Source organism: Ptiloglossa arizonensis, chromosome 4, assembly GCF_051014685.1.
Source record: "Ptiloglossa arizonensis isolate GNS036 chromosome 4, iyPtiAriz1_principal, whole genome shotgun sequence".
In the NCBI taxonomy this organism is placed as follows: Eukaryota; Metazoa; Arthropoda; class Insecta; order Hymenoptera; family Colletidae; genus Ptiloglossa; species Ptiloglossa arizonensis.
In genome coordinates, this window is record NC_135051.1 from 14,341,562 (window position 1) to 14,355,071 (window position 13,510).

The following is a 13,510-nucleotide window of genomic DNA, read 5'->3' on the forward strand; positions in this document are numbered from 1 at the left end:
TGTAGTACCAAGGTTAAATTGCTATTTGGGTCAAGGCGAAAAAGTGATCCCTATTCGTTCCTCCCTACAAACCTCACGAGCATTATAGCCCTTTTTGTACACGTGTGCACATTCAGGGACTTTTGACCTGCGTGCGAGCGTCCCGCCACACCAATACATCCGGCTGTGGGCATATCCGGGCTACATTGATATTTACCACCGAGGAGCTACATGTGCTTCCTCGTGTATACACTCTTGGGAGTGTTTCTCCTATTACTTCCTTTTGTTCAACAAAAGCGATTACGTAAGCGTTATTAACATTTTCATTACAATGGTGGTCACGAGTGACCGACGCTACAACATTTTTAAAACGCTTACAACGAATAAGTAAACTTTCGAACGACATTACCGTCGTTTGGAGTACACTTATACTACAAATTAATAAGTGTATCGTTCAATATTTTTATTTCTCACGTGTAAATAAATATCGAAGATGTTGTGTGTATAGTGTGTATTTTTTTTTTTTTTCTTTTTACTTAATAAAAAAGAAATGAAATAGACATGTAAACATATAATTGTATATTGTCTGTTCGGCGACTAAAGATTAATACGTACGTGATAATTCGTTCAATTAAAATGAAATGTATACATTGAACAAAGTAACGTTTACGTACGGGTTACTTTCTTACAATCTGCTCCAAAACCGTTTGCAAGGTGAACACGTTCATCGCATAGTCGCGTTATGTCCGTCTCGATTGATTCTTGTTATTGAAGATAAAAGTGGATCGTATAACTCGATGTTTGTAATATTAAATTGATTTACAAACTCTGACCATCCTTTGTTTGTCCAAATAAAATAAACAGTGCCTCCTGCGTCTTTAAACAATAAGCATATTGCCCGAGTAAATATGATTAAGTACTTAAGTATATACGTATATAAGTAGATAGAAAGTTGATCGTGGTTTGGGGATGCTCAGTGGACTTTCCCTCTCGAACGTATTTACCTCAAGATCATTGAAATCGATAAGGTCGTTACATTAGTAACGTGCATTGGCACGTAATTATCGATGCGAGGACTGCAATTTCATTCATCGAAAAAAGAAAATATTGGCTTGTTCGGAAAGTAATTTCATTTTTTTGGGGGGAAAATAAAACATTTATACACTCTAAAAAAATTGTGTTTCATTTTTACCAAAAAACAAAATGAAATGACTTTCCGAAAAACTCAATGTTTTCTTTTATAAATGTTTATACACTCTAAAAAAATCGTGTTTCATTTTCACCAAAAGAAAAAATGAAACGACTTCCCGAACAACCCAATATTTTCTTTTATAAATGTTTATACACTCTAAAAAAATCGTTTTCACCGAAAAAAAAATGAAACGACTTTCCGAAAAACCCAATATTTTCTTTCATAAATGTTCATACACTCTAAAAAAAATCGTGTTTCATTTTCACCAAAAAAAAATTAAATGACTTTCCGAACAACCTGATATTTTTTTTTTTCGTGTTTCAAAAAAAAACGAAATGACTTTCCGAACAACCCAATATTATAAAAAATAGATACGTGTGTAACATTCCAGGCGACCGGTATCGAAAGCTACAAAAAATCTACCGCAAGCAGCTAGTTGTTACAATTAAAAAAGCGTTTGCAGATCCGTATTCGTGCGATCCTTTCTGATATTTACGATGAATGGAATACGCTTCTTTTGGAGACCCATTTCAGTCACACCCTGTATGCACTCCAACTAACCGCGTTCAATGTGCTACGTGCTCAGCGTCATGGTGAATGAAACTTCAGACATGTTGCTACCCTCCGTGAGGTACATCACGTAATAGAAAGAAGCAGGAGACTTTCTATACCAGTTCCTTTGTTTTCATTGACCATAACGTCACGTGGAGTTGTAGGAAGTAAGCACGTCACATTTCTTCTTTCGTCCTTCGTATCAGGTTCAGCCTTTCATCAATAACAAGAGTGACATCAGTAACAAAAATATATTTAAAGTACAAAAACAGTTCTTCCTCGTTTCTCGTCCAGTGACACACTCTATTCGGAGAATCTTCGCCATTGCAATTCTTCTACGTTATTCTCTGACACGAGATGCACTGTCCTCGTCATACTACGACGATAAATTTTCGACAATGGTTTTTCTTATACTCTAAGTTTTGGGTCTACGTGACCTAAGTCCCGAATCGTCGTGGGGGATGCAAATGGCGCATACCGGATGTGCTAGTTCTCTCAGGTGGTCGCTAAGATGCTGACCATGCATTAGGCTGCGTTATGTCACTATCACCGGAAAACTTCAGTCCCATTGACTGTTCCTCGTTTGTTTGTCACGATCCCCCAGTAGGGTCGCTTTCATGCTCTCTCTCATATACACGCACATACCCTCGCTAACACCCTACAATATTCAATTATGAATTTGAAATAAAAATAGTTCCAAAATATTGTAAAAAATGGTAAAAGTGATTTTTTGATTCTTTTACTAATTTTGTTACTACTTTGTAGAGCTTGTTATTTTCTGTAAAAAAACGTCAAGAATTTATTTTTAAAATTTTTTTCTATATTCAATAGTTTTCGAGATATCGTTAGAGAACAAATATTACATATTCTTTAGTTTTTAGCGTTTCACATTCCTGTAAAGTTTCGTCATAATCGGGGGGAGGAGCACTTTGCGGATATTCTTTATCAGTATAATAATATATTTCCTATTTCCGCATGTATAGAATTGCAGCGATGTTTATAAACTTGCAAATTGTGAACGTTTCAGGGCAATAGAGATTTTGAAATTTAAATACGGTACATATATTACTCTCAGATTAAATAACAATTCGATTGGGTAGAAGGTGCACCACATTTTAACCATTTCGCGTGTAATTATCACGAACGTAAATTTATGCTAACATCATCATTCGCTGAACACAAAGTTTCATTTAAACATCCTTTGCTGGAGTTATGTTTCCATATACATATATAATTATTTATATTCTATACCTGAGTAGGTAATATTATGATTAATAATACTCTCACGAATAATTATCTAATAATACAACACATTAACGTTAACACACCGATGCTCGTTTGAAGTTTTGATTACTTGCTCGCTATTGCTTTATCTCGTTCATTTTCGATGTTACGTCTCTCTTATTATCCTTTTCGAGGGACTCGTTTCAGTCGCGAGAACAAATTCTCTACCGACCCTCGGTCAAAGAAAACTATCCCGATTTTTTATCTTAAAATGAGAAATTACTGCATATTTATATAATATATACGCATAATTCGTTCAGCATTCGTATCTTCGACACAATGTTATTCTCTGCGCGAAACATTGTGGAACAAAAAACGGAACAGGTGACTTTCTATTTCAATTCTTTTCGTTTCATTCCGTAACATTGTCGTATCAAGACACAACGAGGCCAATTATCGCGGTAAAGGTACAGATATGTTGTTACGATTCATACGACCATGGTATGTAAATTGCGACTACGGCAAAAGTCGATGATCCGAACAGTCACTCACCGCAGCCTCACGCAAGACAACAGTCGACCTAACATTAAGTCAAAACAAGACTCTTATTCACTGTAACGGGTAAACCGTGTGACTCACAACTTGCACGCGATGTTATCTCCGAGTTGTGTGTGCATTCACATCTAATAATAGGGATACAGTCCGACACCTTCGCAATTCACGTATTTGCAATATATAATATTTTCTGTCAATTATCGCGTCTGAACTTGCAGATACGGAGAATTTTATACTGGTTAACTTCCGTTAAAGAGAACGATACAATTATAAGAATGTAAATCGTATATCAACGAACGACATATAACGTAAAAAGTCTCGATAGTGGCCATTTACTGGCGAAATTTAAAACAAAATGAAGGAAAGATTGGAAGTTATTACAAAATTGTTCCTAACAGTTTTGAACGTTAACGTATCGAGTGTACGAATCAATTTTCGTCTACTAAATTGATTTAAATGTAAAGTATTTATTTAAACTAATTTTTTCCCCGTCACGTTAGAGTATTAAAGCGTGCGTGCAATTATTTATAAATGAACATTACATTTATTTTGAAAGGTTTGAGAATTCATTTGTACACATAATACTATTCTTTAAGATTAGACTATTTCAATTATGATACTACACGTGTACAGTGGTCGAAATAATCGTAGGTTCACCCTACTAATGATACTTTATTCCTTTTTTTATGATGTAAAAGTTTGTTTTATATAACATGTTTTATAACATGTTAACCGTCGATTTGTCATCTATATCGCATGCTTGTTTCGGTGCACCATTAAAATTGTTTATCTTTGTCAATTTCAGTTTCAATTAAAAGAAGAAAAAAATATCCTCTAACGATAATTCATTTATAAGATACTGCTCACTTTTCATATACAAAGTGTTTTATTCAAAATCAGAAATAAAATCCTTGTGTAAAAGATAGAGTGATATTATTTCTTGGAATTATTGAACAAACTGTAGAAATTGTAGACAATATTATTTTCATTCTTATCTTAAAATTTCTTTTTCACATCGTCAGTAGCTACAATAACGAATGTCCACAGTATTTTGAAAATTAAACAAATCCATATTTATATAAATTCAACGTTATTTTGATCGATTCTGTTCGCTTCCCAATTTCGTGTATTAATATCGGAAACACCCTCTGGAAGAGCCGAACAATGTTGTACATTGTTACCCTTTCCCCATTTTAAACAATTAACAAATTACTCCGAAAGTCTCGCATGCATACACACCTGCACAACCATTTGTGTTTGCTAATTATCTTCAACCGAAACATGTTTTCGAATACCCATTTGAATAATATTTTGCAAAACTGGATAATTATTCAATCACAGGCCTGAAAACGTATTCACAATGGTACATTCAGTTTCCTCGATTAACATAACACGATGAATTATTTTTCAGGCGATGGTGGCTTGTTATCCTGGTCACGGTTCGCATTATGTGAAACACGTGGACAATCCTAATCGAGATGGACGATGCATCACTGCTATATACTATCTCAATCGAGAGTGGGATATTAAGGTATAGATATGTTTAATCGTCTCGTTACGCTGTTATGAGTTTCCAAATGCGCCACGAAATAGCTTCGACTTTCAATTATACTTTCGCAAGGTTGTAGAAGAAAAAAAACAATTAACTAAAGGAGACGTTAATTCGTCATTTTGAGCAAAACAAATTAACTCGTTATTTGAGCACTTCTTCACATCGACCAAGACAAGTTAACTTGTCGTGAAAGTATAATAATTATACATATATTTATACAAAATACTCATACAGAAAGGATAAATATGTACTTTATTTCTTCCCCTAACGATAAATGCACTATACCTTCCGATTGTTTTATTTACAGTAATCAAATATTTCACACCATAAATTATCTAAATTTTTATATTTGAATTTCTTTTTTTCATTGCAATGTGTTTGTATAAAATATATGTATCAAAATTAGCTTCATTAGTACATTATGCATTAAAAAATAACCGGATACTATACAATGACCAATTATAAAGTAGTAACATGATTTTAACGACTGTTAGTCATTCGATACTCGTATTATTTCTCCTTCTTATCAACGTTATCATCTTATACACTTATTCTTACTTTCTATTTTTTCATTTCTTTTTCTCTGCATTTTTCTTTATTCTTTTATTGCACTTTTATCATACTGTTTCAAAGATTAAACTAATACAGCATATAACTGTACCTCGCTTTCGTACCAAACCTACACTTACTTTTGCTTTCTTCGATCGATACTGTATTGTTTTTTTCTTCTTCTTTACAGTATACAATGTTGGTACAATAAAGATACATCGTTACTATTCTGTCCGTAAAAATTCCATACCTTCTGAGATAACTCGCATATTCGTGATTTTTCGCGTTAATGAATATTAACGCGTTCATAGTTCGTTGATCCACGTGTGGATCAGGGCACTTTTGGCTCAACGAATATCGCCTGTACGATTAAATTGGAAGCTTTTCTGAAACTGCGAAATGTGAATATATCGCAAGAATAATAATGGGAATCGTTCAGTGAAAGATGTAGAATATTCATTACCGTGAACATTGTTAAGATTCCGTACGCATTCGAGTAGTGCACTAGCACGTACTACGGATCTGTTGATAATCAAATTGCTCGAATGAAGGGAATACGATAGGGCATGAAGGACGTTTATGGCCTACGTGAGTCGTTCCATGTAACATTTACCTCGCGTATATAGGAACACCACGTTGAGTAATGTTTACGTTGGGCTACACGAAAAATGTATCTTGCCATCGTAAATATAATCTTACCGGGTGTTGAAATGTCTTACACGATAGCGGAGCTTTACTGCAATTAATCTTGCATCCGTACTCCAATAATGGGGGCATGTGGAAAATACGATGAACTTCTGGATGGGTGATTTGTTTGTTTGTGTACAGTAGAGTATTTCATAATTTATGTAAAATTTTGATAATTTCTTGGATAAATTGTCTCATTGTTTTGTTCTAAATACTAATCAACAGATTAAAGTTTCTTATGTATTGTGATTAAATTACGAGATTAATACATTCAATGCGAGATTTGAAGGTGCAGGCAGAAATCCACAGTCACGTTTTGCATGCATAAATTAACGCACGATTGAACATTTATGGGCGACCGCAACATCTAAAGGATTAATATAAAACGACCTTTGTCGAAACAAAATTAAAACAATATATTTATTGATTCGTTCATTACTTAATCGATGAAACATCGAATGAAATTTGTAACTGCAGTGTAATACTTTGTAATAATTTAGCACTCGTTGAGGACATTGCGATTATTTATTTATTGTACGAAACAGTAACTTGTAATCTTGTAAAATCTTGATGAATAATAATCATTGTAATAGTAATAAATTATAAACTATTTTACTATAATATAATAATAAAACTTTGATTTGTGTAGTTACATGAATAGGTTGTTCGATAAGTTTTGTCATTCGATAAAACTTATTGAACAAAAAGTTCCATACAGATAAGGGTCTTACACTAATTGTAAGTAATAGTTCGTTCGATAAGTTTTGTCGTTATTGAACAATATAGTACTAGGTTCATCGATAAGTTTTATCGAACGACAAAACTTATTGAACAACCTATTACTTACAATTAGTGTAAAACCCATATCTGTATGGAAGAGTTTTTCTTAAAATGATTTTTCCAACAAATTGTTAAAGAGTTTTGATAAAACGGTAATGATAAATCGAGAAACAATACATCAAACAGTTACTCTATTAACTACCCAATGGTGTACTGAATAAGATAGTATTTTTTGAACAACGAAGATTACTTGAAATCTGTTCTCTTTTACGAGGGAAAACTTGCCCTGCACTATTATTTCAGGTAATTATTTCTTATCGCTCATTAAAATCACGAATGATGTTTATGATTATAGAAAAATGGTGGTCTCTTAAGGATATTTCCAGAAGGCTGGCGCGATCAAGTAGCGGACATAGAACCCCTTTTCGATAGAATATTGTTCTTCTGGTCCGACAGGAGAAATCCACATGAGGTACAGCCAGCATATGAAACCAGATACGCAATCACTCTGTGGTACTTCGACGCCGAAGAAAGGAACCAAGCTTGCCGAAGATATCAAAGAGAAAGTGGGTATATTAGTTGGAATCAAGACACGAACGAAATTCAACGTATAATTGCCAAAAATGAGCCTTAGAATTTTTCCCCTTCAATTTTAACTCGCAGAAAAGCTGTAACATATTGAACTTTTAACCGTCATTTTTTCGCTTCGGCGGCCATTATTCGTATCGCTCGAAAAAAGTTAAGGAATCACATTTTTTAGACAATTCCGAAGAAATCTCGGATATTTAATCTCGGGCCTGTAATAGTTTTACTGGATACTCGGGATTATATGTCGCATTTTAATCTACTTACGGGTCTATGATCGAAATTATTAGCAATATTGCAAAACGGTTTAGATCAAAATGGAACGGTTTCGAATGAGACACGTGGCGAACAAAACCAGTTACCTGGTCAAGGTTGCTTTTCGAATGTAATAGGTTGTTGTTCGATAAGTTTTATCGAACGACAAAATTTATTGAGCAACGTAGTACTGTACTGTTCAATAAGTTTTATCGAACGACAAAACTTATTGAATAACTTAGTAGTGTACAATTCCTACTTATACGTCATGCTATTTGAGAGATGGCACGTGCCTGTAGGTTTATAAAAAACAAGAGGTAAGACAATGGCGGAGGAAAATCTCTGGGACTTTTGAGTGGCCAATTAATTTTGTTCCGATCACAGTGGATAGTTCTTGAAAATTGTTGTTACTTTTTCAAAAGAAGTCACGTACTTCTTTGCAAGTAACGTTGTAGCTTCGAGAAAAGTAGAAAGAATTACTTATATTAGTAATGATTCTAGTAAATAGTGTTCCAATTAATTCGACACTTTTGAACAAGTCCATAGATCTCTTTGAGATCGAGTAAATCTTTGTTACTAGTCTAAAGGACATCATTTTGAGTATCAACGTTAAGAATGAATTGAAGTATTGTATTAAATGTAAAGATGATATTGTATAATATGACTATAAGTAATACGAGTTATCTTTTTTTTTTTCTTCAATCTTACTCGAAGTTATCATACAATTTTGTACACGAGAAAAGGTACGGTATTTCATTTATACTCCAATTATGAGCAAGTAATGTGACGTTCACATCGAAACCGATTCAACCTTTATTTGAAACATTATTTGAATTTACCAATGACGTATATCGATTGAAATGGAATATTTTGTACGACGATAATTTATTACATATTAAAACCATTTAAATATGTAGTCTTCTAATTTTGATCATTGTAATTAGAAATAATGAAACTATAAATTTTACCACACACAATTAAACGTTTATTATTTTCTTACACTGTTGACTTAATTTTTAGGAGAATTACACGCGAAGAAAGAGAGCTCGTGAGACATGGAGTGTGAAGGACCGTCACACCGTCCGTCGACTGAAATTGTAACTCTACTAGCTAAACTTATACACCTGTACATAGCTACACGAAGAAAGCACTGGTACATAAAATATTGCGTATTATTATATATTAAGATATAGTCGATTATAAGAGATACTGAGATCGCAGTTATAAAAAAAGTCTAAGGATGTGCAATAGATATAAGCGCGTTCTTTCTTTTTTTTTTCTTTTTTTTTTACATGCGGCACTGTAATATATTCGAATGGGTAAGTACGCGATAGCTCTTACAATTCACAACTATAAATATAATTAATAATCTGCGTTTTTTCTAACATTTTACGCTCATACTTTAATTGAACGTTTGAAAAGTAAAATTTGAGCAATTGCTTGCCACTCGATTGAAGATTTGTTCGTTGTCGACACAATACTTAGCTTTTAATAGTTGGAGTACGAAGAATTCTTACAGCAATTTGTAATTCGTACAATTGCTGAGGTACATAATGTACAGAAAAAAGGGTGTATGTGTATACGTAAGACAAGAAAGAGAGAATGTGTGTGTGAATAAGTGTATGTATGAGGGAGAGAGAGAGAAAGCGATTTGAATAATAAAATAATGTTTCCATTTGTAAAACTTTCCGAAACTATGTCATAACTATTATATTTCAAATACATTTGTTCCCTTATCTTCTGTATAGCTGATATTGTTAATAGCAATTCAGCTCATTATTAATATAAAATGCGATATTCGCGAAACTCTCACGATTTATTATTGCATCTCATACGTTACACGTTGTTCTACAAATTATAATCCTTACACTAATGTTTGATTGAATGGCCAGTAATTGACTTATGCTTCCAGTGCAGTGAATTGAGATATGCCGGGGCCCAGTCTGTACCTGTAATATTGTTATGTACATTATGAAGATGTAGAAACACTGTGTTTACTATTGTATGTATCTATTTATATAAATCGATAAGGAAAATGGAAAAAAAAATAAATGCGTACTTCCTGTGTTCCACATAGAAAGTCTGATATACAAATTTGTTAGTCAATCTGAGAGAGAAGGAGAATGTTGAATTTTTCCAAGGTGTATTATGTTGATACTATTAAACTTATTCGATCGTAAGAATATATGTTAATAAGTTATTCTTCAATTCTCTTTTATTGTATTATTGGACACTGAGGACCAACAAATCACACAGTATCCTCAATGAGAGATTAAGTTATTTTCAATGGTTGAACTCAATTTAATGTGCTCTTATATTTAGTAGTGAAGATTGTTGTGGACTAAGTTGTAAATTGAAGACGCATTTTTGAAGTATTGTAAAAGTGATGAAAATTGTGATGTGAAAATAAATATTGTACAAAATCGGCATGTAATTGTTCATAGAAGAGTGGTGGGTATGGTGAATTAAGTATCGAATTTGCCTCGATAAAAAACTCCTTACTGTATTTGTTTATATTTTCTGTATTTTTTAATTTTCATATAATTGGAAATTAATAATCATCCATATCTTTGGGGATAGCACAATGCTCGATTAAATCTAGGGCTGGAACGTATACTTTAAATGAATATTCATTCTTCGGAAATACTCCAGGATTGATTACATGACAATTTGAGTAAGTAGTCGCATACGCTTCAAATTTGTCCGCGACTACAATCACATCCGGAGTTGGATACATCTGTAAAGCATGATCCTGCTTCCAATATACTGGAATTATGGAAAGACTTAACGGAACCAAATGGGATTGGCAAATGATTGACTTGGCAAACTAAAAAATCATATAAAAATGAAGTAATACAACTTTTCAATAATGAGTGTAAGCAAATATTAATGCAATAAAACTTACATGATCATAAATATTTCCTTCTTGTGGAAAGTGAAGTGCATTTCTACACATTTTTGTTAAAGTATTCTCCCTTAGTACTACAATCTCTTTTGTGCAATATTGAATTCTGCATGGATTAGTAGTAAATATTGCACCAGGTATATTTTTTCTAAAATCTTCTGTAAGATATTTTGGAAGTGGTGACCTTGGCAAGATTTTTGGTGATCCCACATCGTCCAGTCCAGGTACAAAAATGAATTTAGAAAATTCTTTTATGTCTGGAAACTGCATTATTAAATCAGCCAGATCTTTAAGTCCATCTTTTAATTTCTGTACACTTGTTAAATTTTCTGGAAAGCTTAAGAAATGACCACACAATATAAAAGCAATAGGTGGACATTGGGCATATCCTTGTAACATAGTTCTAAATTTATGTAAAACAATTACATCATCTAACCACATTTCAGACACAAAAATAATCATTCCATCTTTATTACATTCTTCGTGACTTTTTAACTTTTCTGAAAGCTTCAAAGAGAGATTATGCAAACCACCAAAAGTATTAATATCACCAAAATCTGCACGTGCATTGCTAGATGATTCTGCTGGTGGAAAACCTATATCTTCTACATATAAGACACCATCCCTATAATCTCCACTAGCTATTACTATAGAAGCTTCCATGATTAATCCATCTCGAAAATTGTATAGAATTGTTAAGGAAAATAATATTTATAAGTATTACTTGTATGCAAATAATATGTGAAATTAATATTATAAAGGCTCTTAAAGGATATTGCTTTTTCCAAATCAACTTTAATCGTTCCTCCTGTGTCTTCCAGATAATATTGACCTTCTGTTAATTGCGTCAAAAGACCCATTACATAAACATTTCCTCCTTTACTTTCACTTAATAAATATTCAATAGGTACTAATTCAATCCAATTTTCTTTCTTCTCACCAAGTTTGGGAGGAACAAATAATTCGTGCCTTAAAGTTCTGTACCAAAGTAATTCAAACCGATCTTTAAATATTAGAGATTTATATTGTGCTCCAGGATATAAATCTGGCAGTATAGTTGTCAAAACAAACTTTTTCTCTGATAAATTATGTTTAATTTTTGGTATATCGAATGCATGTATCACATTTAACACAGTTTCTGTAGTTTTCAAAGTATTTGGTCTTACACACTCTTCTATTGCTAGCTTGAGATTTGCCAATGTAATATGTGGATCATTTAAATTTTGTGCTAAAATTTGTTCCACAATTTGTATAAGCCAAGTTTTACGTTTATGTTCTTCTTCATTTAAAAGTTCTTTAGCGAGTGAAACACTGAGCTTCCTGAATAGTATAAAATAAACAAATTTCATATTTTGAAAGGTTAAAAAACAAACATTTATATAAATGTAAAAACTTGGTATACCTTGGAAGTACAAGACCGTAAAGAGAAAAAGTGCCTTGTATTGTTCTCACTAATTTTTCATCAGCCATAATTAGAATATTATGATCAAATAATGTATATTTATGCACACTATATATTAAAGAAGACGAAAGTATGTATTTTTAGAATAACAAATAATCACTGACGTAAGGTAAATAATTCATAACACCAATGCACATATTTAAAAAAAACAAGTAATCAAATATACTATGGTTAGTGTATAACTGTTGGCTTTTTTTTACATATTCACGATTGAATTCGCATTGTCTTCATTAACAGTTGTAACTATTGAATACATTGTAAAAATTTCCCGCCTTTTTATTGTGCGTTAAATTTACATTTAAAAATTCAATTTACGAATGAAAACGTTTATTCATTTTAATTATGCACCTATGTACTTCTACAAGTAATACATAATTCATAGTTACATAATTATAATACTTATATTGAAGAAAAGTAGAATTTATGGAACATTAAGTACCTCTAATTGAAATATTTCTGTTCAATCAGTTCGCAGTACAACATACATTTACATATGTATGCAATTTAATGCGTCGACTCAACAGCATGCCTGAATCACATGAATGGCGTGTCGTCTGTAAGAAGGAAGTTTATGATATCTTTTCATTCAAATAACCATATATTGGTAACAAATTTTGTGAGTAATGTTTAATATGATAAAACATATTATGTTAAATTTAGAAATAAAACATTTATTATATTATCTTATCTAGAGAAAATTACTTTCTTACGATTAACCTACAATTCGTTTAACAATAAAAGACAATATTTAAAAGTGATAAACTGATACAAGAATGGATAAACGTTTAGCTATGCATTTAACTTTATGTGTGGTTGGCTTTATTAGTATTCCCGCTGGTTGGTATATGATAAATAGAAAGTATGTACCAAAAGAACAGAGACAACATCCTTTGATCAAATACCTAGACAAATATTTTGACGAATAAAGAATGTAAAAATAATAATAGAAATAAATATGATTACTTATTATAATTTGGCGTTATTATTAATTCTTTTATATTCATAAGATAAAAAAATTAATAACTTTTGTATCTATTAACAAATAATAGGTTCAAATGACAAAACTTATCGAGCAACCTAGTACTATAATGTTCAATAAGTTTTAACGAACAACAAAACTTATTGAATAACCTAGTAATATTAAACAACAAAGTTCTTTAAGATATAAATTTGATAATAGATATTTGTCTTAGAACTTTTGTCTAAAGTTGTATTCTTTTAGATATCACTTTT

General features: G+C 32.1%; 2 protein-coding genes across 2 annotated transcripts in view; one reads left to right on the forward strand and one right to left on the reverse strand.

The window, feature by feature from the left end:
- Hph (HIF prolyl hydroxylase) overlaps positions 1–10,337 on the forward strand; it is a 26,200-nt gene extending 15,863 nt beyond the window's left edge. Inside the window, exons 3-5 of the mRNA XM_076308818.1 lie at positions 4,914–5,033; positions 7,426–7,636; positions 8,931–10,337. Of these exons, the coding sequence (XP_076164933.1) occupies positions 4,914–5,033; positions 7,426–7,636; positions 8,931–8,962 (363 nt within the window). The 3' untranslated portion in view covers positions 8,963–10,337. The remainder of the gene's footprint in view (positions 1–4,913; positions 5,034–7,425; positions 7,637–8,930) is intronic.
- On the reverse strand, positions 9,547–12,753 carry Dnapol-epsilon58 (DNA polymerase epsilon subunit 2). Its single transcript, XM_076308819.1, has 5 exons — positions 12,218–12,753; positions 11,592–12,135; positions 10,816–11,499; positions 10,413–10,737; positions 9,547–9,859 (listed from the first exon to the last, which is right to left on the reverse strand). Exons 1-4 carry the CDS (start codon positions 12,283–12,285, stop codon positions 10,462–10,464), a joined length of 1,572 nt encoding a protein of 523 aa, XP_076164934.1. The 5' UTR covers positions 12,286–12,753; the 3' UTR covers positions 9,547–9,859; positions 10,413–10,461.
- Positions 12,754–13,510: the final 757 nt, after the last annotated feature.